This window comes from Salmo salar, chromosome 17, assembly GCF_965601325.2.
Source record: "Salmo salar chromosome 17, fSalSal1, whole genome shotgun sequence".
In the NCBI taxonomy this organism is placed as follows: Eukaryota; Metazoa; Chordata; class Actinopteri; order Salmoniformes; family Salmonidae; genus Salmo; species Salmo salar.
The window spans coordinates 60,864,203-60,891,429 of record NC_138307.1 but is presented as its reverse complement, the minus strand read 5'-3'; the positions used below and the strand labels follow the sequence as shown (position 1 = coordinate 60,891,429).

General features: G+C 45.0%; 2 protein-coding genes across 4 annotated transcripts in view; one reads left to right on the top strand and one right to left on the bottom strand.

Moving 5' to 3' along the window:
- Nucleotides 1-6,836, top strand: part of LOC106576320 (liprin-beta-1) — a 34,926-nt gene extending 28,090 nt beyond the window's left edge. For 2 of the 3 annotated variants that reach the window (XM_082963991.1, XM_082963990.1), the window contains exons 13-25: nucleotides 886-1,036; nucleotides 1,265-1,297; nucleotides 2,005-2,149; nucleotides 2,358-2,483; nucleotides 2,689-2,839; nucleotides 3,065-3,176; nucleotides 3,283-3,371; nucleotides 3,569-3,691; nucleotides 3,878-4,003; nucleotides 4,141-4,329; nucleotides 4,598-4,756; nucleotides 5,024-5,089; nucleotides 5,679-6,836. In XM_082963991.1, coding sequence (XP_082820117.1) covers nucleotides 886-1,036; nucleotides 1,265-1,297; nucleotides 2,005-2,149; nucleotides 2,358-2,483; nucleotides 2,689-2,839; nucleotides 3,065-3,176; nucleotides 3,283-3,371; nucleotides 3,569-3,691; nucleotides 3,878-4,003; nucleotides 4,141-4,329; nucleotides 4,598-4,756; nucleotides 5,024-5,089; nucleotides 5,679-5,762 — 1,554 coding nt within the window. In that variant the 3' untranslated portion in view covers nucleotides 5,763-6,836. The remainder of the gene's footprint in view (nucleotides 1-885; nucleotides 1,037-1,264; nucleotides 1,298-2,004; nucleotides 2,150-2,357; nucleotides 2,484-2,688; nucleotides 2,840-3,064; nucleotides 3,177-3,282; nucleotides 3,372-3,568; nucleotides 3,692-3,877; nucleotides 4,004-4,140; nucleotides 4,330-4,597; nucleotides 4,757-5,023; nucleotides 5,090-5,678) is intronic. The other variant, XM_014153433.3, reaches the window with a different exon arrangement.
- A 2,579-nt stretch (nucleotides 6,837-9,415) lies between these two features.
- On the bottom strand, nucleotides 9,416-16,379 carry LOC106576319 (NADH-cytochrome b5 reductase 3). The gene is made up of 9 exons (XM_014153432.3): nucleotides 16,160-16,379; nucleotides 14,965-15,090; nucleotides 11,570-11,642; nucleotides 11,266-11,372; nucleotides 11,050-11,179; nucleotides 10,773-10,856; nucleotides 10,595-10,680; nucleotides 10,401-10,500; nucleotides 9,416-10,199 (listed from the first exon to the last, which is right to left on the bottom strand). Exons 1-9 carry the CDS (start codon nucleotides 16,178-16,180, stop codon nucleotides 10,027-10,029), a joined length of 900 nt encoding a protein of 299 aa, XP_014008907.2. The 5' UTR covers nucleotides 16,181-16,379; the 3' UTR covers nucleotides 9,416-10,026.
- Nucleotides 16,380-27,227: the final 10,848 nt, after the last annotated feature.

Sequence of the window (27,227 nt, the reverse complement as noted above, 5' to 3'; positions counted from 1 at the left end):
GGTAGGCCAGTTGAGAACAAGTTCTTATTTACAACTGCGACCTGGCTGGTGTGAGAATGCCAAGAGTGCAAAGCTGTCATCAAGGCAAAGGGTGGCTAATTTGAAGAATCTCAAATACCAAAAAATATTTTGATTTTAAAACTTTTTTTGGTTACTACATAATTCCAAATGTGTATTTGTCATAGTTTTATTGTCTTCACTTTTATTCTAAAATGTAGAAAATAGTAAAAATAAAGAAAAACCCTTGAATGAGTAGATGTCCAAACTTTTGACTGGTACTGTATGTAAAAAGATTTTTGTCACATACACCGGATAGGTGCAGTGAAATGTGTTGTTTTACAGGGTCAGCCATAGTAGTTTGGCGCCTCTGGAGCAAATTAGGGTTCCGTGCCTTGCTCAAGGGCACATCGCCAGATTTTTCACCTTGTCGGCTCGGGTTTTAGAACCAACAACCTTTCGGTTACTGACCCATTGCTCTAGCCTGACTATCTTAAATCAAATCTCTCTACCCCTTATTTTTGTCACCCAAATTAGAACAATAGAGCCTCTTTGACCTTTTGACCTCTCAACGTGGGAAAGTCTCGAGTCATGTCTCCCAAACGACCCAGTCATATAGAAGGCATGGTTCTATCTCTTATCTCCCCCACATGGAGGGCGGAGTCACTGAGCCCCACTGTGACAGCTGACTGGACTCCGGACTGTGGATGATATGGAATCATAATAGCAATGGGTATTTTTGACAGTCATGTTACTCTACCCCCACCTGGTGGTACAACAGTAGAACTATGGAGCTGGTTCTGTCGGGAGATTTGACTTTGTTTACTGGCATGTCAAATACTTTATTAGATTTATGTGCTCATGATGACCCCCTCCCCCCTTTTCTAGACCACAGTTGAGGAGCCCAGCCCCCCATCCACCTCCCCATCAAACCCCACCAGTAATGAAAGCTTTGGGACCAAGAAGGCCCGCTCCTCCTTTGGACGTGGTTTCTTCAAGATGCGTGGAGGCAAGAGGATGTCCAGTTCCCCAAATCTGGGTGAGTCTCATCATTGAGGGGGCGGGAGGGGCACGGGGAGAAGGGTGCTCGTTCCTCTGCATGCGGGGGTGTGAAGAATAAATACTACTCTCTGTTCATAATGTAAAAAAACATTCACAGTTCAATGCCTTAATGTGTGTTTTCTTATGTCTGTCTGGTAGTATTCACACTAGTGACTATGTTCTGTCCTTGCTCTCTCTATTCTCCATGGTTCTATGTGATGTGAAGATCGCAGCCGGAGTGCGAGTGCGCCTACGTTGGGTACAGTAGTCTGCAGCACAGACAGGCCAGGCCTGCAGTATGGCAGATCAGGATGAACGCTGGATGTGTGCAGGGATAATAGCGCAACAATGTTATCACCATCTACCATACAACCAGACCCATCGTAGACTAAATGAAACAGCAGTCAGTTTTTCTGAACCCTCTTGAGGCTGATTGGGTCATAGATGGTAAATGGTTACATTGTGTGAAGAATCCCTAGATATGCCCTACCTCCATCTTTCCTACTCTTCATTTTTCACTTGTATCAAGCAAGTGAAAAGTTTAGTTGATTGCTGGTGTGAGCTGGGTGGTTTTTAGTGTGATTTCTTTCCCCTTTTAAATCATATCCAGGGGTTCCTTATCCATGACGTGACACCATCTGCAATGAGGCCGGCTTAATAACTCTGCTAGCTGTTCTTCAAGATGCGCCTCTGAGATTTGTCTTTTACTGTTGGAAGTCTATGAATTTGCATCAGCAGTTCATGCCAACCAGTCCTTTGCATGTGCTGATCGAGTTGTGGTGCTTTTGAGTGGTTCTTGGCGTACTCCTAGTGGTGGTGGTGTTTAGTGGAAGATGTAGTCCAGAAGTGGTTGTGGTGGCCATTACAGCTGTAGTCCTTGGACAGTGTTGGCCTCCGGAGTTTCCTAAGTGGTGGTGGATTGTCAGATGTCGGCTGTTGATCTAACAGATGTATGTTTGAAACCAGCTGAGACTGAGCGTAATGGCACAGACCACTTGGACTTGGCTGGTGCCCCGCCACACAAACCTCAGGGAGGAGACAGCAGCCAGACCCTAACTTCCTCACCAGAGGTCAAGAAGAAGTCCAGAGGCTTTAAGAGGTTCTTAGGCAGGTGGGTTAAAATGTTCTCTATATTCCCTAAGTTTAGGAGGTGATGAGTTAGTATGCAAGGAATTGGGGAAAGATTAATTAAGATGGAGCCAGGGTTTTTAAATGAAACTATTGCTTTATTAACTGTAACACGAGGACAGAGGGTTTGCTGTAACACGAGGACAGAGCATGGCAGGATATTTAGGCGTGTTGTGTTGTGACCCCTCTAGGCTGAAGAGAAGTCACTCCACCTCGCTAGACCTGGAGGAGACAGAGACTGAGTTCAGGAGGGGAGGAGTCAGAGCCACGGCCGGCCCCCGACTGGGCTGGTCACGTGACCTGCAGCACAGCGCCAAGTATGTGAAGCTCACCTCTTACACACAGAGAGACAGTCTAGTATCGGTATCTAGAAACGTAGAGGAAGGGATCAGAAGTTTATTGGAACTAAGTCTACAGTATCACAGTTTTAGGATTTTGTGGTGTCGGAGGAGCAAATGGTAATGAATGATGCACTGTTTACACTCCACGTTAAAGGTGAGTGCTCGCTCTCTCTCCCCTCAGTGATGTGGACGCTCCCTTTGCGCAGTGGAGTAAGGAGCAGGTGTGTGCGTGGCTGCAGGAGCAGGGCCTGGGGCTGCATGTGGCTCAAGCCCAGCAGTGGATCCGCTCAGGATTCACCCTGCTGCAGGCCTCCCAGCACGACCTGGAGAAGGTAGGACGGCTCAGTGGAGCATCCAGGAGGCGTTTCACGCATTCTGTGTTTTAGGTTCTGTGTCGCTAGACATTTTAATGAAACCCACAATGTTAAAGCTTATAGTTGGTTAATGTTCACTTTGCTATCTGTGTCCTGACAAACATCTATTTTCTCTCACTCTCTTCCTAACTGTACAGTATATGAGATGTCTTAAACAACCCATACATGTTTCTGTGGCAACAGGAGTTGGGGATCAAACAGCCCCTCCACAGGAAGAAGCTGCAGCTGGCTCTCCAGGCACTGGGATCAGAGGAGGATGTCAGCAAGGCCAAACTGGACCACAACTGGGTGACCAGTGAGTGACCACTGACCACTGCCTCAGAGTTATCAATGAAGCAACGAAGAATTGAATAACCTTTCTGTTTTGTGAATTGTTATTGAGTTGTTTTGGTGTTTCTCAGGATGGCTGGATGACATTGGTCTGCCGCAGTATAAGAGCCAGTTTGACGAGGGGAGGGTCGATGGGAGAATGCTACACTGCATGACTGTGGTGAGTCTTAATTTGCAGTAGTCGGTCTAACGCGGCTAAAATGAATCAATGTCAGAGGGGATGAATAATGTCTATTAAATAAAAAATCCTTGCTTTTGTGTGATCATCTGTTGTATGTCTAGTGTCCTTTTATTTCCAATTGATTGACAGTAGTCATTCTCCTGACAGAGATAAGTGTATGTGTTTGTCCCCTTCAGGATGACCTGCTGTCTCTAAAAGTGGGCAGTGTTCTCCACCACCTCAGCATCAAGAGAGCCATCCAGGTCCTCCGGCTCAACTTCTACGAGCCCAACTGCCTCCGCCGACGGCCCTCTGACGAGGTACGGTTTAGACGCTACTAAATAAATAAAGTATCCCTCTTTCTCTCCCTGTGCTTTCATATCCACCATACACATGGTCTCTCACTTCACCAGTTCAGTTACATTTCAGCGGTGTTATTTGTATAGGGAAAAGAGACACTTATCAGTTTTTATTAACACCAACTTTAAAAAAAAATGTCTCCGCAGAATAATATCACGCCAGCGGAGATCTCCCAGTGGACCAATCATAGAGTGATGGAGTGGCTGAGATCAGTGGACCTGGCTGAGTACGCTCCTAACCTGAGGGGCAGCGGTGTGCACGGGGGGGTCATGGTGAGAAGGGGGGAAAAGTCTCCGTTTGTATTGGCTTGCCACTGACTCATTTCAGGAACACATGCCTTCATCAGCTATACATACATTGAGTGCCTTTTGTATGTCTCACTCTTCATTTGCATCTCTCCTTGTCTCAGGTGCTGGAGCCCCGCTTCAACGTGGAGTCCCTAGCCCTACTGCTCAACATCCCTCCCAACAAGACCCTGCTGCGCCGCCACCTGGCCACCCACTTCCACCTGCTCATCGGCTCTGCTGCCCAGCGCAGCAAACAGGAGTGTCTGGAGAACCCTGACTACACCCTGCTCACTGCCACCGCCAAGGTCAAGGTAGGGTCAACTCAGCTGGCAAGGCATCAGGTTGTTGTTAGACATACAGAGCTTTGGGGATCAGTGTAGGTTTATTGATCTGATCAGTGACCTTGGCTGTGTCCCACTAGTCTAAGTTGGCCTCATGACCACTTATGTGTGAATGGAGTGGATAGGTTTGTGTCCTGTCAGATCAGTGGTCAGCAGGAAAAGGAGACGAGGACAGACGGCTTTTTAACTCTATCGGCACACAGCCGTTTGTCCCCATTTGACTGACTCTCTCCTCCAGCCCAGAAGGCTGTCGTTCGGCGGCTTCGGGACCCTGCGTAAGAAGCGCCAGGAGGACAGCGAGGAGTACGTGTGCCCCATGGATGTGGAGATGCCCAAGAACAGCAGCTTCCGGGGGGGCCTGAGGAGCTATGTGTACGACCTGGACCAGTTGGAGCAGGTAAGGGACTGCCATTAACCCCTTCCACTTCAGGGAATGTGTTACCTATATGGATATAGGTACTATTATGGGTGTTTTAGTGTGGCTTTTTGTAACCCCTTCCACTGAGGCACTAACTATTTTTAATAAGCATTAATGATCATGCTTTAGGTGAGGTTAGAGCACTCCAATGAACAGATGAGGGTGGAATGTGGTACCACAAGAGGATCGCTTGTTTACTTTTCATTTTCCATGTGAAGTGCTCTTGAACACTGTCTGTATTCCTAGATGGAAGACTCGGAAGGGGCTGTGAGGCAGATAGGAGCATTTTCTGAGGAAATCGACAACCTGACGGTAAGAAGTCATTAAAATGCTCACATGAGGCCTCCCGAATGGCGCAGCGGTCTAAGGCACTGCATTGCAGTGCTAGAGGTGTCGCTACAGACCTGGGTTCGATCCCAACCGGCTGTGATCGGGAGACCCATAGGGCGGCGCACAATTTGGCCCAGCGTCATCCGGGTTAGGGGAGAGTTTGGTCGGGGAGGGGGGCTTTACTTGGCTTATTGCGCTCTAGCGACTCCTTGTGGCGGGCCGTGTGCCTGCCCCGGTCGTCAGTTGAACAGCGTTTCCTCCGACACATTGGTGTGGCTGGCTTCCGGGTTAAGCGGGTGGGTGTTAAGAAGTGCGGTTTGGTGGGTCATGTTTCGGAGGACACATGACTCAAACTTCGCCGCCCATTGGGGAGTTGCAGCAATGAGACAAGATCGAAAAAGGAGGTAAAATACCCCCAAAAAAATTCTCACATGATCACATCAAATCACTTGGCGAACCTCTCAGCAAGCTGTGCTCTAGCAAAACAACCATGGCACTCTTCTGGCACTGTTATTGATCTCCTCGTTTTCCTGTGTGACTTCAGTGTGTTGTTTTCTCCTGCATGTTTCAGAGCATGCTGAAGGAGGATGAGTTCTTCAGCGAGGTCTCCTCTCGCTCCCCCCCCAGTGTCACCGATGACGACGCCAACGTGTGAGGGAGAGTCCCTGCCAATTATATGTATTAACTTTAGATGACTGACGGGGCGCTGTTTTGCAGCCACCACACAGCCATTTTGTTACTCCTCATTGTAAAAAAGATGTTGGAAGTTATAGAAATGCATTGTCTAGATTTGTTTTTGACAAGTATATTCTATTAGACACCTAATAGAATAAATACCTAAATACATGTAATTTTGGCCTTTAAACATTTTATTGAAATGCTGTAGAATTCAATTCATTCCTATGGAGGAGTGCTCCTTCTGAGGAGTACCAATATGGCCATTTACATAGCATCAGCAATCCAGGGTTTATACACATCATTGGCCCCTGCTGGCGTCGCCATGTAAACCTAATGAAGCGCTGTGACTGGCTCTCTTCTACAACCTGTGACACCACTTATGCCCTTAGACTTACATTGTTGTCATTTCAGCAATTTACAATCTCTCCATTCCCAAGTGAAGTTATACATGTGTATTTATTTAAGTTGTCGAAATATTGTGCATGAATTGAGATTTCAACATAGGAGCATTTACTTCATACTTTTATTGTATTACAGAACTGGTTTTTATATATTTGTTTGAATATCCACAAATGAGTCCCTGTACTTACATGGTATGCCCTTGTCCCGACTTATTTTTGGAAGTAATTATTAGACATTATATAACCTGAAAGATTGGTCAACTGGCAGTGGGACACTTAGATCTGTCGTCAGACCAGAGTTGGCTGTGCTCAACTGAAGTCAAAACATTGCAGGCTGGCTTAATCCATAATTATAATTTCCTCTCCATGTTGTACTCTCATTTGATGCTCCTATCTGCATGTTTTGTTTGTGTCCCAAATTATTTCAATACTATCACTTTGGTTTGTCCTCCCATGTTGAATTTGTCATATCCATGAATTTTAGGAACATTACATGGAAGCCCAACGTTCTAGAATGTAAACATCACCACAAAGCAATGATATTGTTCTGCAAGCCTTAACCATACCAGTGAACACTATGTAATGTACTGTACTTTTTCTCTGCATCTTTTGTAAAGAATTGTCAATAAAAACTAATATGGTAAAAAAAATTATGGGCTACATATAACTGTATACTAGCCCTGTCATTCCGGTCGGGGGTACGCCAAATAAAAATGTGATTCACTTCTTAAATAATTTCTAAACATTTTCAAACAGTACATTTTTATTTTCCAACGGGCTATACATTTGGGTGAGTTTTTAGCCTCGTTTCACTGCCAAAAATAGAATTAAACCATCTAGTGTTCAGCGAAATAACACTGTCAAATACTGGTAGAATAATTAACATCCAATAACATTAACCGTTACTCTCTCGCAGGAAAGCTTCACTCTTGCGCAGACATTTAGAAACACAACATGCCAATATGAAAAATAAGCCAAATTAGTTTATGGAGTGAGAATAAAGTCGACTTTCGAGTAGTAAGACATGTATAAAAGCAACATACCATTTAAGGGGCTAGAAGCGTCTTATATGGTGAGCTACAGAGTGGCTAGGACAGGCAAGCCCCATACTATTGTGGAGGACTTAATTCTTTCTGTTGCTGCGGATATGGCAGGGACAATGCCTTCAAACATTGTTTTCCGATGCATCAGTGACATGGCAGATGTTTTGAAACAATTACTGCTTTGCATACTAGCCAGTGAATTATATGCGTTACAGCTGGACGAGTCAACAGACGTGACGGGCCTGGCACATGTCCGTTACGTTTATGGGGGGTCAATTAAGGAAGACATCCTCTTCTGGAAACCAGGACATGAGAGGATATTTTTTAAATACTGGACAGCTTTGTGACATCAAATGGACTTTGGTGGTCAAGATGTGTTGGTATCTGTACTGATGTCACAAAGGCCATGACAGGGAGACATTGTGGAGTGGTAACGCACGTGCAAGCAGTTGCTGCCAAGGGAATGCCTGACGGCTTGAAAGACGTTTTGGACACTACAGTGAAAATGGTTAACTTTGTTAAAGCAAGGCCCCTGAACTCGTATTTTCTGCAATGATATGCATTTACAACATACAGAAGTGCGCTGGTTATCAAGGGGCAAAGTATTGACCCTTTTTAAAATTGAGATGAGTTAAGTTCTTTAATGACCATAATTTTCACATTCACTGAATCTAGGATTACAGGGACTCTCCGCAACTATATTTAATGTGCAGGACAAAATTGAAGCTATGATTAAGCTCAACACAGGTCTTTCCATCATTGTATGATTTTTTTTGTGTGCAAATGAACAAGCTTACGGACAATGTCAAATGTGATATAGCAAAAATTACAGACACAAACAGCTTGAATCGTTATCACTTTCATGCCCTGCCTCCAGTCCACTTACCAATATCTGAACAAGAGAGCCTCATCGAAATTTCAACAAGTGGTTCTGTGAAAATGTAATTTAATCAGAAGCCACTGACAGATTTCTGGATTGGGCTGCGCTCAGAGTTTCTTGCCTTGGCAAATCACGCTGTTAAGACTTTGCAACCACATATCTATGTGAGAGTGGATTCTCGGCCCTCACTAGCATAAACTAAATACAGGCACAGACTGGAACAGTATTTAAGACTCCAATACAACCCAACATTGCAGAGTTTTCTGCATCCTTTCAAGCACACCATTCTCATTAAACTGTGGTGAGTTATTCACAATTTTCAATTAACAAAAAGTTATGGAAGAGTAAAATGATTTATATTGTCACTTCCCACTGTTTAATAAATGTATTGTATAGTAAGTGTGTGACAGGCTTACAATGATGGCAAAAAAAAAAACATTGCAGAGTGCGCTGACCCTGGTGCTAGAGGGGGTGCGCAGTAGGAGGTTGAATGTTTGGGGTGTGGGACTATAAAACGTTTGGGAACCACTGTACTAGCCTATTACAGATGGGTGAGCTATGTATTTTTATAGGCATTTATTCCACTTCAGCTCACTGGAGTAAGGTCTCACTGAGTTATTGAGCACTTGCTTATGGGGATAGATCCTTACACCAGCCAGAGGACCCTTCACACTAACTTATATTTGCATTTTGACATTGTGTTATAGAAATGGCCAGGGCCACAACTTTGTTTTTTTCCCCCCCAGTCGAATAAACACCCCAAAACAGCCAAGCCGACTGCGCAGAGGCATCCTTATGGTCTACATCCTAACTTGGTGACTTAAGTGGTGGGAGGAGCTGTGGTTACCGCCGAGCAATGACTATTTCTCACAGACTAAACCAACTTAATGCATTTGTATTTTATTGGTCTCAATGTATTTAACAAACATGATACATAATGAAACCGTAATTCAAGTGCTGTAAGGACATGTAAGCAAATTACACATTTAAGCACATGTAAAGACTTCAGTAACAGCTTCAAGATATCCCCCTCTTTTAGTAGTCACACAATGAGAATCTTTCTGCAACAATATGGAATAAGTACATCAATATGCAAAGTTATACATAACACTTTATGGAATAATTTGCAGTAGAAGCAAAGTGAGCAGTATTATGTCATGTCTTCAGCTGTGCATACAAAAACAAGAATTACTTCACCAAAAGATGGCAATTGCAAGGCACACGAGTCAAATTACAACTATACTGAACAAAAAAATATAAACGCAATATGTAAAGTGTTGGTTTCATGAGCTGAAATAAAAGATCCCAGCAAATTTCCAGTCGCACAAAAAGCTGATTTTCTGTACAAATTTGTTTACATTCCGTTAGTGAGCATTTCTCCTTTCCAAGATAATCCACACCTAACAGGTGTGGCATATCAAGAAGCTGATTAAAGAGCACGATCATTACATAGGTGCACCTTGTGCTGGGGACAATAAAAGGCCATGAGTATGTCTTTAACAAAGCCCTTGTGGGGAAAAACTAATTCTGTAACTCAGTAAAATGTTTGACGTTGTGGCATGTTGCGTTTATATTTTGTTCAGTATACAAGTATCTGTTGTCACAATTAGTTTGACAGGAGGAACGTTCAAATATGTTTTCTACTCCTCCCCAACTACCAGTAATTCAATTCAGAATGATAAACCTGTTAATCAGAAATCACTGATCAACAGAAAATGCTTTGGACACCACTCATTTCAGGATTCTGTTTTGGAAATTGAGGCACACCAAATTACAGAAAATGGTCCACACTAATTCTGCTGTAGGATGAGCGAAATGATTTCAATACATGATCAAGCGTATTTTTATAAATGTTGGGTGTGGCTGATCATTGAGCCCTGGGGAACCCCTTTTTAACCCCCTCCCCCAGGGTGGCGTCTAAAAGGTGAACCTCCGGCTGCTGGCGTGGCCCACTTTGTCTAGGTTGGGGTTACAAGCAAACTGGATCATGGGAGGCGGTCCGCACAGAAGGATGAGAGTGTCATCTCCAGGGGGTGGAAGGTGGTCTCTCACCATCTCTTCACTGATGAAGCCTTGGCTGTACGCCCACTCTGATGAGCAACAAGACGTTAAAGTTTAAGTCACTCCAGACCAGACAAGATTCTTACTTCTTAGCCTTCTCAATCTTTGTGAACCTTCTGTTCAGCCTTTAAAAATGTTTTTTTATTGACACTTCAACAGGGCAAACAAACATTAATTTGCCTATATCAGATCATGTTCACTGAAACATAGAAGTTATGGGCATCTCTTACCCTCAGGCGCCCTGTCCAGGGTGAACCATAGCTTGAATCGGGTTGGGTGATTAGCTGCGATCTCCTCCAACTCCGGTCGAAGCAAGATGTCTTTCTCAGTCTGAGGGAAAATAGGATAGAGAAGGAATTAGGGACTACTAGCCCATGTTTCAACATTAGATTCAATCCAGATGAAGAAAGTGGTGTAAACTCACCTGGTTGGCAAAGAGCAGGTGACACACAGTCTGGTCCTGGGGATCCTTCATTATAGCTGTGATGATCTGCAGCATGGGAGTGATTCCTGAGGGAACAGGAGCCAATAGAACACATGTCAACCAGTCACAGATGGCTATTCTGCCATGTACAGATCGAGCATGGTGGTTTTTGTTTTACCGGTCCCTCCTGCGATCATGCCCACTTTCTTGGCGGTTTTGATCACAGGCTCCGCCTTTTTTTCTGCCTTGATGGCAAAAGCCCCTGTTGAAACACCCAGTAAACAAATCAACTTAGTAAAGGAATGGCTTGCATGCACTTCTTCACCATTGACCTAGCTCAGAGCAGTGACAACTAAACACTTTAGACTTTCAGCCAAGGCCTAAATATACACAACAGGGTATTATGTGATTGTTGTCCTTGTATCTACCACACAGTGGCAAATGTGATGACTCACCGTTTCCTTGGTAGACCAGCAGGCCGCTGGGCCCTCTGAAGTCAATGGTGTCGCCAATCCGGAGGCTCTCCAAGTACTGACTCATCTTCCCACCTTCAGGAAATTTTGGATTAACGTTCTTGTAGTAAATCTGGGAAGCAAGAATAACATTTGTTGGGAAAACTGGTTGAGGTTGAATTATAGTACTGAGAAAGCGTCTTCAGATGATTTGTATACCTTGACTACCAGGTCTACGAAGCCTACGTCGTCATCACTAGACACAGGTGTGTACGGTCTGACCACCAGGACTCCATCCAGCTTGGCAGACAGGTATATGTGTTGCCCTGGGAACGAAAACAGTCAAAGTATGGTGGCCACTTAAATGAAGAGTAGTCATGATAGTGCGAAGACAACACTATGAACAGATACAATACATTTTTGTATGATTTCAGATTCAGTCCAGGATTACATTCAATGTTATACTATAGTCTAATAGTATTTTTTATATAAAATGCTGAAATCATCAATTGAATGTACTCACCAATGGGTAGCCCAAGGACATGATCCTTCTCCCGCAGGGCAAAACGGAATTTCCTTGTGTCATGACTGATGATCTGTAAGAACCACAGCATTTCACAGCTCCACAAACACTGACATGATATGATAGAGCCCTCTAACTCAACTCTGGACATCAGCTATGCGTTTTTTCATTGTTTCCCTCTTAAAATCAGGGCTATATTTAGACCTGGGACACCAGGTGTGTGCAATTAATTATCAATTAGAACAGAAACCTAGCGGGCTCCAGACCTCAAAGGGAAAGAGTGATGGTCACCTCGCTTCACGTTCTTCGGAAACTAGCAGTATTTATGTTTTTTTTTGTATTATTTTTTACACTGTTACCCCAGGAAATCTTAAGTCTTATTACATACAGCCGGGAGGAACTATTGGATATAAGAGCAACGTCAACTTACCAACATTACGACCATGAATACAACTTTCCCGATGCGGATCCTTTGTTTGGACCACCACCAAGAACAATGGATCGGACCCCAGTAGGTGACCCATAACAACGGCGCCACAGAAGGGGCAGACGGAGCGGTCTTCTGGTCAGGCTCCGTAGACGGGTACATCGCTCACAAGTATTTTTTACTCGCCAATGTCCAGTCTTTTGACGAGGTAGATGAAATTTAAGCAAGGGTTGCCTTCCAGAGAGACATCAGAGACTAACATTCTCTGTTTCACGGAAACATGGCTCACTCGGGATACGTTAGAGTCGGTACAGCCACCCGGTTTCTTCACGCATTGCGCCGACAGAAACAAACATCTCTCTGGTAACAAGAAGGTGTTGTGGTGTGATCATAACATACAGGAACTCAAGTCCTTTGGTTCACCTGAATTAGAATTCGTTACAATCAAATGCCGACCGCATTATCTTTCCAAAAGAATTCTCTTCGATTATAATCACAGCCGAGTATATTCCCCCCCACCACAATGTTGTTGTTCCCAGCCTATAGACAGAAACTAAAACTGGAAATGCCCGTGCTCAGGTCTGTTCAACCAATCTGATTCCACACTTCAAGACTGCTTCGATCATGTGGACTGGGATATGTTCCGGATAGCCTCAGAATAACAACATTGATGTATACACTGAGTCGGTGAGCGAGTTCATTAGCAAGTGCATCAGTGATGTTGTACCCACGGTGACTATTAAAACCTTCCAACCAGAAACCGTGGATTGATGGCAGCATTCCCGCAAAACTGAAAGCGTGAACCACTACTTTTAATTATGGCAAGGCAACCGGAAACATGACCGAATACAAACAGCGTAGCTATTCCCTCCGCAAGGCAATCAAACAAGCTAAGCGTCAGTATAGAGACAAAGTAGTCGCAATTCAACAGCTCAGACATGAGACGCATGTGGCAGGGTCTACAGTCAATCACGGATTACAAAAAGAAAACCAGCCCCGTCGCGGACCCCGATGTCTTGCTCCCAGACAAACTAAACAGCTTCTTTGCTCGCTTTGAGGACAATACAGTGCCACTGACACGGCCCGCTACCAAAACCTGCGGGCTCTCCTTCACCGCAGCCAACGTAAGAAAAACATTTTAACGCGTTAACCCTCGCAAGGCTGCCGGCTCAGACGGCATCCCCGGCTGCATCCTCAGAGCATGCGCAGACCAGCTGGCTGGTGTGTTTACGGACATATTTAATCAATCCCCATCTCAGTCTGCTGTTCCCACATGCTTCAAGAGGGCCACCATTGTTCCTGTTCCCAAGAAAGCTAAGGTAACTGAGCTGAATGACTATCGCCCCATAGCACTCACTTCCGTCATCATGAAGTGCTTTGAGAGACTAGGCAAGGCTCATATCACCTCCACCCTACCTGACACCCTAGACCCACTCCAATTTGCTTACCTCCCCATTAGGTCCACAGACGACAATCACACTGCCATAACCCATCTGGACAAGAGGAATACCTATGTAAGAATGCTGTTCATCGATTACAGCTAAGCATTTAACGCCATAGTACCCTCCAAACTCGTCATTAAGCTCGAGACCCTGGGTCTCGACCCCGCCCTGTGCAACTGGGTTCTGGGCTTTGACGGGCCACCCCCATGTGGTGAGGGTAGGAAACAACATCTCCACCCCGCTGATCCTCAACACTGGGGCCCCACAAGTGTGCGTTCTCAGCCCTCTCCTGTACTCCCTGTTCACCCATGACTCCGTGGCCATGCACACCTCCAACTCAAATCATCAATTTTGCAGGCGAGGTCAGTACAGGTGCATCAAAGCTGGGACCGAGAGACTGAAAAACAGCTTCTATCTCAAGGCCATCAGACTGTTAAACAGCCATCACTAACATTGAGTGGCTGCTGCCAACATACTGACTCATCTCTAGCCACTTTAATAATTAAAAATTGGATGTAATAAACGTATCACTAGTCACTTTAAACAATGTTTACATACCCTACATTACTCATCTGATATGTATATACTGTACTCTATACCATCTACTGCATCTTTCCTATGCCGGTCGGCCATCGCTCATCCATATATTTATATGTACATATTCATTCCTTTACACTTGTGTGTAATGTAGTTGTGAAATTGTTAGATATTACTGCACGGTCAGAACTAGAGGCACAAGCATTTCGCTACACTTGCATTAACATCTGCTAACCATGTGTATGTGACCAATAACATTTGATTTGATTACCCCTGATATAGATAAACCACACACACTGTTGACTGACTGTTAGCCTTGATCCACAGTAGCAGTCTGTACAAGAACAATGACTTCAAACTATAATCCAGACTGTTTGCATATTGACCTCTGCACTAAATGGAGAAACCAGTCTGTAGCAATGCAGCAGCTGCCTAGCCCAAATCCCAAAGGGCTTGTGACACAGACCAGCCTAACTGATGTTTGGTCTTTCTGCAGTTCCAGTAATAGTAAGGGGCATTTCCACAGTAACAGTGATGCTGAGACTCAAACAAAACAACGATTACAAAGTTAAACAAAGCATAGAACTCAGTGCAGATTCAACATTTGGTAACAGAATGACAGTTAGTGCGATCATTATGTTACCAAACATTGCATCTGCACTGATCAAGTAAATTTGTTTTTTGGGTGTGGAACTTGTTAAAAGTAGTCATCGTGCATAGTTGTATGGTTTGTTTAACTTTGCAATCATTGGTTTTTGTTTTACATAAATGTTAAAGTGAAAAATCTGAGTATCACTCTGTTTCACAGAATTGCCCTGTCTTCCTGGAACAGCACTGGGCATCCCAGATCAAACATGTCATCTCGTCACACAATTGTTACTCATTTCTTTGTCCAATTTCTTTCATTCACTCTATTATATTAATAATGTGTACATGGTTTCACCACAGTACAGAGTAATAATAAGCTGATCGCAACACAGAATTCTTACCTCTTTATCGATCAGCTTTAATGCATATTTGATGTTGGGGTCCTCTAGAGTGATGGCACGTTTCTTCTTTGAGAGGAAGAGGCTCAGGATGAGGTTGATGATGTTGTCGATACTGCTCCGAATGAGCTGCGGACATGGGAAAGGAAGGTTTGCCTTTTCAGTTGAAGTTATTGTGGAAATAAGGATGTTGATCTTTACAATGTTGAACATTGCAAAGACTGCTGCCATGATTGGGAGGGTAAAATGACAGGCCGTACCAACATGTCAACAAAAACAGGTGTTTAACAGTCACTAGGATATACCTTATTTTGTACTGATATGCAATGCATCAGTCAGTGTGCAATTACATCTAACTTAACATAAATAGTTTAGTCATTATGGATAGGTGCAACACTTCCCTAAAATTAGGAGAGAGGTCATGTCAGAGGAACTTCCCCCAAGCAGCGCAAGGCACTCTCAGTGCAAGAGGCGTCACTACAGTCCCTGGTTCGATTCCAGGCTGTATCACATCCGACCGTGATTGGGAGTCCCATAGACCTGCGCACAATTGGCCCAGCGTCATCCGGGTTTGGCCTTCATTGTAAATAACAATTCGTTCTTAACTGACTTGCCTAGTTAAAATGGTTAAATAAAAAAAATAATTGGACAAAACTGCTGCGCTCACCACTGTTCGATAGCTAATAGCTAGCTAACTTACTGAGCACAACGACAGGGTAGAGCCTCAGTGGCGTGTACTCCTTTGACAAGTGTGCAGAGATCTCCATGCTGGCTATTTTGATCAGAAATTAACCCGAGTGTTAATCGCGTAAACTAGGTAGCTAAATTCCTAGCTCCATAACAAATAAACCACTGCGAATAAAGAGGGTTAGTTGGCAAGTTGCATGACAAGCTAGCTTCTAGCTAAACGCCCAAACATCTCAATAAGAGGCAAAGCAAAAGCTTTGGTTATCAAGTTAGTTAGTTATGACAGTTTACTATATACCATATGACTTACGATGGATTACAAACTTTATGGTTCACGACGAATATCTGTTACTAGCTACAGTACTAGTTAACCAACCATAACTACTAGCTAACTTGCCTACTGTTCGCTATAGATTCCACCTTGTACACTGTCAAATCGCACAACTGTAGCTGACCCTAAGCAATGTAAATATATATATATAACATTTAGCTAGCTGGCAACTATACTTACCCCAATGATGTAAGAGAGCATCTTGTTTTCGGCACCTAACAAGGAAACAGCGAAAAGTCTGTTCTCGGAGGACAAACCGTCGCACTGTCTAAGTACTGACTGGGATGCTTTCAAGGCAGCTGGGAACTCGAAGAAATACGAGGTCAAATCATGACGTAGGTCATCTTCAGGTCGGAAAGCCGGAGTTCAAGAAAGAATTCCGAGTTGGATGAACGTTCAAAACTATTCAAAACTACTCCCTCTCGGAGTTTTTTTAAAACGCAAATTCCCCGTTGTCGTGAACCCACTGAAGTCGTAAGTCGGAGACTTTTGAGTTCCCAGTTGTTTTGAACGCGGCACAAGTTCACAGTTGTTTTGAACGCGTCATAAGTAATTAGCGCTCAACTTCTGCAATTTTAAACGCGCTTTTCAAAATAACAGTCCATGCACGCCCCATGACTTTGCATGAAAACTGCTTTGATCATGCCTGTCTGTCTACAATGAATGAAGTCGCGTTTGATGCTGAATAGCCATTGTAAATGGTAATTCCGCCACTTTTCAACCTTGTATTCGTTATCTTCAGTACCAAACTAGACCTACATATGTGAAAACAGCGCGTTTCTATGATCTGTCATGTTAAAAAGATAAGAATAAAGGTCCTAAGAAATGCTTCTCGGTGACATCACCGTGTAGGATTAAAAGTAAAAAGAAAAGGCGATTTTTCAAGTCCTGCATCGAGTTTCTAACCAGAGAGGGTATTTTATTTCTCCCCAAGTCAGCACGAATCTCATAGTGTTTGAAATCAGTGTTTTAAAAATGTTTTAACTTTTGTTGATGTCATCTGATAGAACTTTTAACTTACTTTTTTTCTACAGAACATAGACATGTACCGTTTTCACATATTTAGACACTGGTATTGTGCTGGAGATAATGAAAATGAGGTTGAAAAGTGGTGGAATTGCCATTTAAGCTATGTTGATTAGTTTGATGGAAATTTCTAATGATTCTATCCTACAGATATGTATGGAGCCAATTGATATATTAGTCCAATCCAGTACACGACAGCAAAGACTCGTGTATATCAGGGCCTTTAAAAGTCAATGGATGGCCTGGGCTGATATAGAGTGCACTGCATGCATTTAGAAAAACTATGTAAGCAAGTGATGATAAATAGTACACTAATAAAGGTTTTAATTGAATTGTTTGAATTAAATAGTACGTGTTACCTGATACTTTGATGGACAAGCCACCATTCTAACAGAGGGACAGCAGTAAACAACATTCATACTTCACTCCAAATGCCCAAGTCTTTGTAGCGAAGAATATCATGCAGAAATCATTTAATAAAAACGGTCTTGTGTCTCCATCTTGTGGAGAGAGCTGTAACATGCAAGGTCTTCGCAGGGTTGGGTACGTTACTTTCTAAATGTAATCCATTACAGTTACTAGTTACCTATCCAAAATTGTAATTAGTGACATAACTTTTGGATTAGTCAAACACAGTAACGTTATCTGATTACTTTCAGTAACTTCTGGATTATTTTACCCTTAAGAGGCATTAGAAGAAAAAAATTATCCATCAAACGCATTTGGAGTGTCATCATATTGGTCGCTGACTTGTGGTCAGATTCGATCAGGTGGAACAAACATAAACTTGTGCCTTTTTTCAATGTTGAATTGAATGTCATTGAGAAAACAGAAAGATGTAATAATGTTTTTTTTTCTCCTTGTAAACATCCTTTCTGAATTTAAAAGTGATCCAAGAAGTAATCAGCTAGTTTTTCTAAAGTATCTCTAATCTGATTACAATATTTTAGTTGGTAACCTAACTGATTAAAGTGTTTGCCAACTACAGAGAAGTAGACTAGAGTGGCTCAGAGGTTAAGGCTGGTGTCCCAGGTTTATTATAGTTGACTACAGTTGAGTTACACTGAGTGTACAAAACATTAAGAACACCTTCCTAATATTGAATTGCATGTTGACTCATTGCTTTCCCTCTCGGAAACTAGGCAAATTGCAACAACACTTGAATTCAACACTGGGTGAACAGGGGCCCCGTGTAGAGGATCTGTGTGGCGGAGGGATTGTTGCCTACCCTCACCACCTGGATTCGGCCCGTCAGGAAATATAGGACCCAGTTGCACAGAGAGGAGTTCAGACTCTGAGCTTAGTGACAAACTTCGAGTGTGCTATGTTGTTGAACGCTGAGCTGCCTTCTCACATAGGTATTCCTCTGGTCCAGGTGGGATAGGGCGGTGTGCAGTCCAACAAAGATTGTGTCGTCCGTGGGTCTATTGGGGTGGTATACAAATTGTACTGCGTCAAGGGTGTAGGGTATGGTGAGGGGATATGGTCCTTGACTAGCCTTTCAAAGCAATTCATGATGACAGAAGTGAGTGCTACGGGGCGATAGTCATTTAGTTCAGTTATCTTAGCTTGGTTGGGTACAGGAACGATGGTGGTCATCTTGAAACAAGTGGGGACGACAGACTGGGATAGGGAGAGTATGAAAATGTCCATAAACACTAGAGCCAGCTGGTCTGTGCATGCTCTGAACTAGGCAATATGATATGAGCCTTCGCTAGAATGGCAATGTTTGTTAAGAAAAGCATTGTTAAGAATTGTTCTTGAACCTTCAACATAGAAATGCTACCAAAGATAATTTACAGAAACTTGTTATAAATGATGGAGTCATCTATGATTCACCAAATTACATTTTGAAAGAAGAAGCAAAATATTTTAAGCATATGTTTTCTTTATAATAACATACAACAATTACTTGAAACAATTGAACTTCATGAAACATCAAAGATACCAGGCCTGGTCTTCATAGCAGATTTTGATAAAGTACGACTAGAATTTATATATAAATGCCTGGATTACTTTCATTTTGGTGAATCTCTTATACAATGGGTTAAAGTTATGTAAAGCAACCCCAGATGTCAAATAGTAAATAACAGGTTACTTCTCAGAAAGTATTGAGCTTTTAAGAGGAGTAAAACAAGGCTGTCCGTTGTCTCCATATCTATTATGGACATTAAAATGCTAGCTATAAAAATTAGATCCAACGAGAACATCAAGGGGTTAGAAAACCAGGGGATAAAAACAAAAGTGTCAATGTATGCCGATGACTCAAGTTTTTTCTTAAGTCCGCAATCTGTATTCCTGCCCTGTCTTATTGAAGTTCTTGATCACTTTTCTAGCCTCTCTGGACTAAAACCTAATTATGACCGGTGTACCATATTATGTATTTGATCGTTAAAAGACAGTGTTTACACTACCCTGTAGTTTACCAATAAAATGGGCGGATGGTGAAGTAGACAAACTTTGTATTCACATCTCAAAAATATAAATTAACTAACCACAATCAATTTCAATAGAAAGTTTGCAAAAATAGATACGATTCTGCAACCATGGAGAGGTAAATACTTGTCTATTTATGCAGAAATCATTGATTAACATATTAACTCTTTGGTCCTATCACAGTTTACTTACTAATGGCACTGCCTACTCCAGATGAATCGTTTTTTAAAATTGTAATTATGAGAAAAGAATATTTCATTTTATTTGGAATGCTAAGCCAGACAAAATTAAACGTGCCTATTTATATAATGAATATGAGTTTGGGGGGATAAAATTGTTAAATATTAAAGCTTTAAACCTCTCACTAAAAGCTTCACTCATACATAAATTATACTTAAACCCAAAATAGTTCTCCAGTAGATTATTAAGAAAGGCTCATCCTTTGCTCAAAAATGGCCTTTATACAGATTACAACTTCTCATTTCAGACTAATTTAAAATTACATTTTGTTTAAACAAGCCATACAAAGCTGGTTACAATTTTATCCTCCAGAAAAGGTAGAACAAATATTACAACAAATGTTATAGTTAAACTCCAATATACTGATTAATAAAAATAAAAATTTATGAAAAAAAATGTGTATTATATTTATTCATGATATTATGAATAGAAACGGAAGGGTTATGTCACATATTTATTTATTTCACCTTTATTTAACCAGGTAGGCAAGTTGAGAACAAGTTCTCATTTACAATTGCGACCTGGCCAAGATTAAGCAAAGCAGTTTGACACATACAGAGTTACACATGGAGTAAAACAAACATACAGTCAACAATATAGTAGAAAAATAAGTCTTTATACAAAGTGAGCAAATGAGGTGAGATAAGGGAGGTAAAGGCAAAAAATGCCATGGTGGCGAGGTAAATACAATATAGCAAGTAAAACACTGGAATGGTAGATTTGCAGTGGAAGAAAGTGCAAAGTAGAAATAACGGGGTGCAAAGGAGCAAAATAAATAAATACAGTAGGGGAAGAGGAAGTTGTTTGGGCTAAATTATAGATGGGCTATGTACAGGTGCAGTAATCCGTGAGCTGCTCTGACAGCTGGTGCTTAAAGCTAGTGAGGGAGACAAGTGTTTCCAGTTTCAGAGATTTTTGTAGTTTGTTCCAGTCATTGGCAGCAGAGAACTGGAAGGAGAGGCGGCCGAAGGAGGTGTTGGCTTTGGGAGTGACCAGAGAGATATACCTGCTGGAGCGCATGCTACAGGTGGGTGCTGCTATGGTGACCAGCGAGCTGAGACAAGGGGGAACTTTACCTAGCAGGGTCTTGTAGATGACCTGGAGCCAGTGGGTTTGGCGACGAGTATGAAGCGAGGGCCAGCCAACGAGAGCGTACAGGTTGCAGTGGTGGGTAGTATATGGGGCTTTGGTGACAAAACGGAAGGCACTGTGATAGACTACATTCAATTTATTGAGTAGGGTATTGGAGGCTATTTTGTAAATGACATCACCGAAGTCGAGGATCGGTAGGATGGTCAGTTTTACGAGGGTATGTTTGGCAGCATGAGTGAAAGATGCTTTGTTGCGAAATAGGAAGCCAATTCTAGATTTAACTTTGGATTGGAGATGTTTGATGTGAGTCTGGAAGGAGAGTTTACAGTCTAACCAGACACCTAGGTATACATATGCAGCTATCGAAAATATATGGGAATGTCTACTCAATCAAAATTTACTGTGAGGGTGCGTGCTGGTGGCAGGGAAGTCAGGCGCAGGAGATCGAACTTGGTGTAAAACGGAGCAGTTTAATAGGTGCTCAAAAACTCAGAAAACCAAAATATACTTCCGCTGCCCGAACCAGGAGAGGGACCAACCTCGGCGGAAGTCGTGAAGTCGGGATTGGAATCAGGTGTGATACAATACAAGACAAACCCAGCAGCGAGTTGCCACCGGCCTTGGGGGACGACCCGGAGGGCAAGGCACAGGGCGATCCGGATGAAGACGGTGGAACTCCTGCAGCAAAGATGGGTCCAACACGTCCTCGACCGGAACCCAGCACCTCTCCTCCGGACCGTACCCCTCCCACTCCACGAGATACTGAAGGCCCCTCGCCCGGCACCTCGAATCCAGTATGGAGCGAACGGAGTACGCCGGGGTCCCCCCGATGTCCAGAGGGGACGACAGAGGAACCTCCCGCACCTCAGACTCCTGGAGCGGGCCAGCCACCACCGACCTGAGGAGAGACACATGGAACGAGGGGTTAATAAGGTAATCGGGTGGAAGCTGTAACCAATAACAAACCTCATTCACTCTACTCAGGACTTTAACTTCTTTGGGATAGGTGGCAGTATTTTCACGGCCAGATAAAAAACGTACCCGATTTAATCTGGTTACTACTCCTGCCCAGAAACTAGAATATGCATATCATTAGTAGATTTAGATAGAAAACACTCTAAAGTTTCTAACACTGTTTGAATGGTGTCTGTGAGTATAACAGAACTCATATGGCAGGCCAAAACCTGAGAAGATTCCATACAGGAAGTGCCCTGTCAGACAATTTGTTGTCCTTCTGTTGCATCTCTATCGAAAATACAGCATCTGTGCTGTAACGTGACATTTTTCTAAGGCTTCCATTGGCTCTCTAAAGCCTCCAGAAAGTGGAATGGGGTGTCTGCTGTCTCTGGGCAAAGAACAGCAGCAGAATTTGTAAGTGGTCAGCCTGGGGACAGTGAGACTGGAGATGCGCAGTCACGAGACTACTCCATTTTTTTCTTTCAGCCTTTGAATGAATACAACGTTGCCCAGTTGGAATATTATTGCTATTTTACGAGAAAAATAGCATAAAAATTGATTTTAAACAGTGTTTGACATGCTTCTAAGTACGGTAATGGAATATTTTGAATTTGTTCGTCACGAAATGTGCTCGCGGGTCACCCTTCGGATAGTGACCTGAACGCACAAACAAAACGGATCTATTTGAATATAACTATGGATTATTTGGAACCAAAACAACATTTGTTGTTGAAGTAGAAGTCCTGGGAGTGCATTCTGATGAAGAACAGCAAAGGTAATCCAATTTTTCTAATAGTAATTCTGAGTTTAGTGAGCCCCAAACTTGGTGGGTGTCAAAATAGCTAGCCGTGATGGCCGAGCTATGTACTCAGAATATTGCAAAATGTGCTTTCGCCGAAAAGCTATTTTAAAATCTGACACCGCGATTGCATAAAGGAGTTCTGTATCTATAATTCTTAAAATAATTGTTATGTATTTTGTGAACGTTTATCATGAGTAATTTAGTAAATTCACCAGAAGTTTTCGGTGGGTATGCTAGTTCTGAACATCACATGCTAATGTAAAAAGCTGGTTTTTGATATAAATATGAACTTGATTGAACAAAACATGCATTTATTGTATAACATAATATCCTAGGAGTGTCATCTGATGAAGATCATCAAAGGTTAGTGCTGCATTTAGCTGTGGTTTGGGTTTATGTGACATATATGATTGCTTGGAAAATGGCTGTGTGATTATTTGTGTCTATGTACTCTCCTAACGTAATCTAATGTTTTGCTTTCGCTGTAAAGCCTTTTTGAAATCGGACAATGTGGTTAGATTAACGAGAGTCTTATCTTTAAAATGGTGTAAAATAGTTGATTGTTTGAGAAAATTGAATTGTGGTAATTTAGTTGGTTTTGTATTTCATGCCGTGCGATGCCATTGGCTGTTGGCTAGGGGTTTCGCCGGCGGAACGGGGTTCCGCTAGCGGAACGTCTGTCCTCAACAGGTTAAATGCCCCCACAAACTGCGGACCCAGCTTCCGGCAGGGCAGGCGGAGGGGCAGGTTTCGGGTCGTGAGCCAGACGCGGTCCCGGGGTCTCACTGCGTTGGCGATCGGCATTAGCCTTCTGGCGCGTCACGGCCTGCTCAAGGTGGACACGGACGGCTTCCCATGTCTCCTCCGCGCGCCTGAACCAGTCGTCCACCGCAGGAACCTCAGTCTGACCCTGATGCCAAGGCGCCAGAACCAGCTGGTACCCCCAGTACGCACTGGAAGGGAGAGATGTTAGTGGAGGAGTGACGGAGCGAGTTCTGTGCCATCTCGGCCCAGGGCACGAACTCTGCCCACTCCCCCGGCCGGTCCTTGCAATAGGACCGCAGAAACCTGCCCACATCCTGCCCATTACTCTCAGGGTGAGACCCCCAGACGTTCCATGAACACCTTCCAGACCCTAGACATGAACTGGGGACCCCAATCAGACACTATATCCTCAGGGACCCCGTAGTGCCGGAAGACGTGTGTAAACAGGGCCTCCACAGTTTGTAGGGCCGTAGGGAGACCGGGCAGAGGGAGGAGACGACAGGACTTAGAGAAACGATCCACAATGACCAGGATCGTGGTGTTAGCCTTTGAGAGCGGAAGATCAGTAAGAAAATCCAGGTGCGACCAACGCCGCTGTGGAACGGGTAAGGGGTGTAGCTTACCTCTGGGCAGGTGCCTAGGAGCCTTACACTGGGCGCACACCGAGCAGGAGGAAACATAAACCCGCACGTCCTTTGCCAAGGTAGGCCACCAGTACCTCCCGCTCAAACAGCGCACTGTCCGACCGATCCCAGGATGACCAGAGGAGGGTGGCATGTGGGCCCAATAGATCAACTGGTCACGGACAGCAGACGGGACGTACAGACGCCCAGCGGGACACTGGACGGGAGCGGGCTCTGCACGTAACGCCTGCTCAATGTCTGTGTCCAGCTCCCACACTACCGGTGCCACCAGGTAGGAGGCGGGGAGTATGGGAGTGGGATCCAAGGGCCGCTCCTCTGTGTCATACAGCCGGGATAATGTGTCTGCCTTCGCGTTCTGGGAGCCTGGTCTGTAAGAAAGGGTAAACACAAAAGGAGTGAAAAACATGGCCCACCTTGCCTGGCGAGGGTTCAGTCTCCTCGCTGCCCGGATGTACTCCAGATTGCGGTGGTCAATCCAGATGAGAAAAGGGTGTCTAGCCCCCTCAAGCCAATGTCTCCACACCTTCAAGGCCTTGATAACAGCCAACAACTCCCGGTCCCCCACGTCATAGTTTCGCTCCGCCTGGCTGAGCTTCTTCGAGAAGAAGGCACAGGGACGGAGCTTCGGTGGCGTACCCGAGCGCTCAGAGAGCACAGCTCCTATCCCAGCCTCGGATGCGTCCACATCCACTATGAACGCCAAGAGGGATCCGGATGGGCCAGCACGGGAGCCAAGGTAAACAGAGCCCTCAGGTGACTAAAAGCCCTGTCCGCCTCAGCTGTCCACTGCAAGCGCACCGGGCCCCCTTCAGCAATGAGGTAATGGGAGCCGCTACCTGACCAAAACCCCAGATAAACCTCCGGTAGTAGTTGGCAAACCCTAAGAACCGCTGCACCTCCTTTACCGTAGTGGGAGTCGGCCTATTACGCATGGCTGCAATGCGGTCACTCTCCATCTCCACCCCTGAGGTGGAAATGCGGTACCCTAGGAAGGAGATGGCCTGTTGAAAGAACAGACATTTCTCAGCCCTGGCGTACCCTATGAAGGAGATGGACTGTTGGAAGAACAGGAATTTTTCCGCCTTGACGTACAGGTCATGCTCCAACAGGCGACCAAGCACTCTGCGCACCAGGGACACATGCTCGGCGCGTGTAGCGGAGTATATCAAAATGTCATCAATATACACCACCACACCCTGCCCGTGCAGGTCCCTGAAAATCTTGTCTACAAAGGCTTGGAAGACTGATGGCGCAGTCATCAACCCATACGGCATGACGAGGTACTCATAGTGCCCAGAGGTGGTACTGAAAGCCGTCTTCCACTCGTCTCACTCTCGGATACGCACCAGGTTGTAAGCGCTCCTGAGATCTAATTTGGTGAAGAAGCGCGCCCCGTGCATTGACTCGATCGCTGTGGCTATGAGTGGTAGTGGGTAACTATACCTCACAGTGATCTGATTCAGACCCCGATAGTCAATACACGGGCGCAGACCTCCCTCCTTCACAAAAAAGGAACTCAAGGAGGCGGGTGAAGTGGAGGACCGAATGTGCCCCTGACGCAGGGATTCGGAGACATATGTTTACATAGCCTCCGTCTCTGCCTAAGAGAGAGGATACACGTGACTCCTGGGAAGTGCAGCGTCTACCAGGAGATCTATCACACAATCGCCCCGTCGATGAGGTGGTAATTGAGTCGCCTTCTTTTTGGAGAAGGCGAGAGCCAAATCGGCATATTCAGGGGGAATGCACACGGTGGAGACCTGGTCTGGACTCTCCACCATAGTAGCACCAACGGAAACCCCTAAACACCTACCTGAGCACTCTCGCGACCACCCGTGAGAGCCCTCTGTGGCCAAGAAACAGTGGGGTTATGACAAGCTAACCAAGGTAGGCCCAGCACCACGGGAAACACAGGAGAGTCAATAAGGAAGAGACAAATTCTCTCCGTATGACCCCCCTGTGTCACCATGCTCAAAGGAGCGGTGACCTCCCTAATCCACACTGACCCTAATGGTCGACTAACTAAGGCGTGAACGGAGAAAGGCACATCCACGGGAACGATGGGGATCTCTAAACTATGGGCTAAAGCTCTGTCAATGAAATTCCCAGCCGCGCCTGAATCGACGAGCGCCTTATGCTGGCAAAAACTTGTGTGCAACAGAGGGCTCTAGGTGAGAATGGTGCCGGCTCACCTGGGGTGACGCCAGAGCGCCCTGCCTGCTGCCTCGATCCCCAGAGGAATCAACCCGGCACCGACCGGCAGTGTGACCTCTGCGGCCACAGATAGTGTACGAGCGGGAACCCCCTCCGGTCTCGCTGCGCACCGCCCCTCCCAGCTCCATGGGTATTGGAGAGGGGGTGCGGGAGGATGGAACCACCGGACCACGATCAGAATGTCCTCGGGTATCCAGCAGGTTGTCCAGCCGGATGGACAAGTCCACCAGCTGGTCGAATGTGAGGGTGGTGTCTCTGCAGGCCAGCTCCCGACGCACGTCCTCGCGCAGACTGCAGCGGTAATGGTCAATCAGGGCCCTGTCGCTCCATTCCGCGTCAGAAGCCAGGGTCCTAAACTCCAGGGCGAACTCCTGGGTGCTCCTCGTCTCCTGCCTCAGATGGAAGAGGCGCTCACCTGCCGCTCTACCCTCGGGCGGGTGGTCGAAGACTGCCTGGAAACGGCGGGTGAACTCCTCAAACTGGTCCAACGCCGCATCTCCCTCTCTCCACACGGCATTGGCCCACTCCAGGGCTTTCCCGGTGAGGCACGAGACGAGGGGTGACACCCTCTCATGGCCCGATGGAGCCGGGTGGACGGTGGCCAGGTATACCTCCAGTTGAACCAGGAACCCCTGGCAGTTCGCAGCCTCTCCATCGTACTCCTGGGGCAGGGAGAGACGAATCCCACTGGAACCAGGTGGAAAAGGGGCGCTCAGAGAAGACCCCGGGTGTGCTGGTGGAGACGCTGGAAGAACTCCCTGTCTCTCCCAGTGGTCCATAGTCTGGATAACGCTGTCCATGGCGATGCCAAGATGGTGAAGCATTGCTGCGTGCTCCTGGACGCGCTCCTCCACCTCTATAACCGGGGTACCTGCTCCTGCTGACTCCATACTGGGTCGGTGATTCTGTAAGGGTGCGTAGTGGTGGCAGGGAAGTCAGGCGCAGGAGATCGAACTTGGTATAAAACGAAACAGTTTAATAGGTGCTCAAAAACTCAGAAAACCAAATTATACGTGCGTACAAAACCCATCGCACACCAGAACATAACTTGCACAAAGCTTACAAACAAACA

What these genes read in the sequence shown, in the direction of transcription:
- LOC106576319 (XM_014153432.3), bottom strand. Translation starts at nt 16,180, where the DNA reads ATGCTCTCTTACATCATTGGG. An exon ending in TCGTAGACCTGGTAGTCAAG is followed by an intron (nt 11,180 to 11,265) that starts GTATACAAATCA and finishes CTTGCTTCCCAG; the next exon opens with ATTTACTACAAGAACGTTAA. An exon ending in ACCTGCTCTTTGCCAACCAG is followed by an intron (nt 10,501 to 10,594) that starts GTGAGTTTACAC and finishes ATTTTCCCTCAG; the next exon opens with ACTGAGAAAGACATCTTGCT.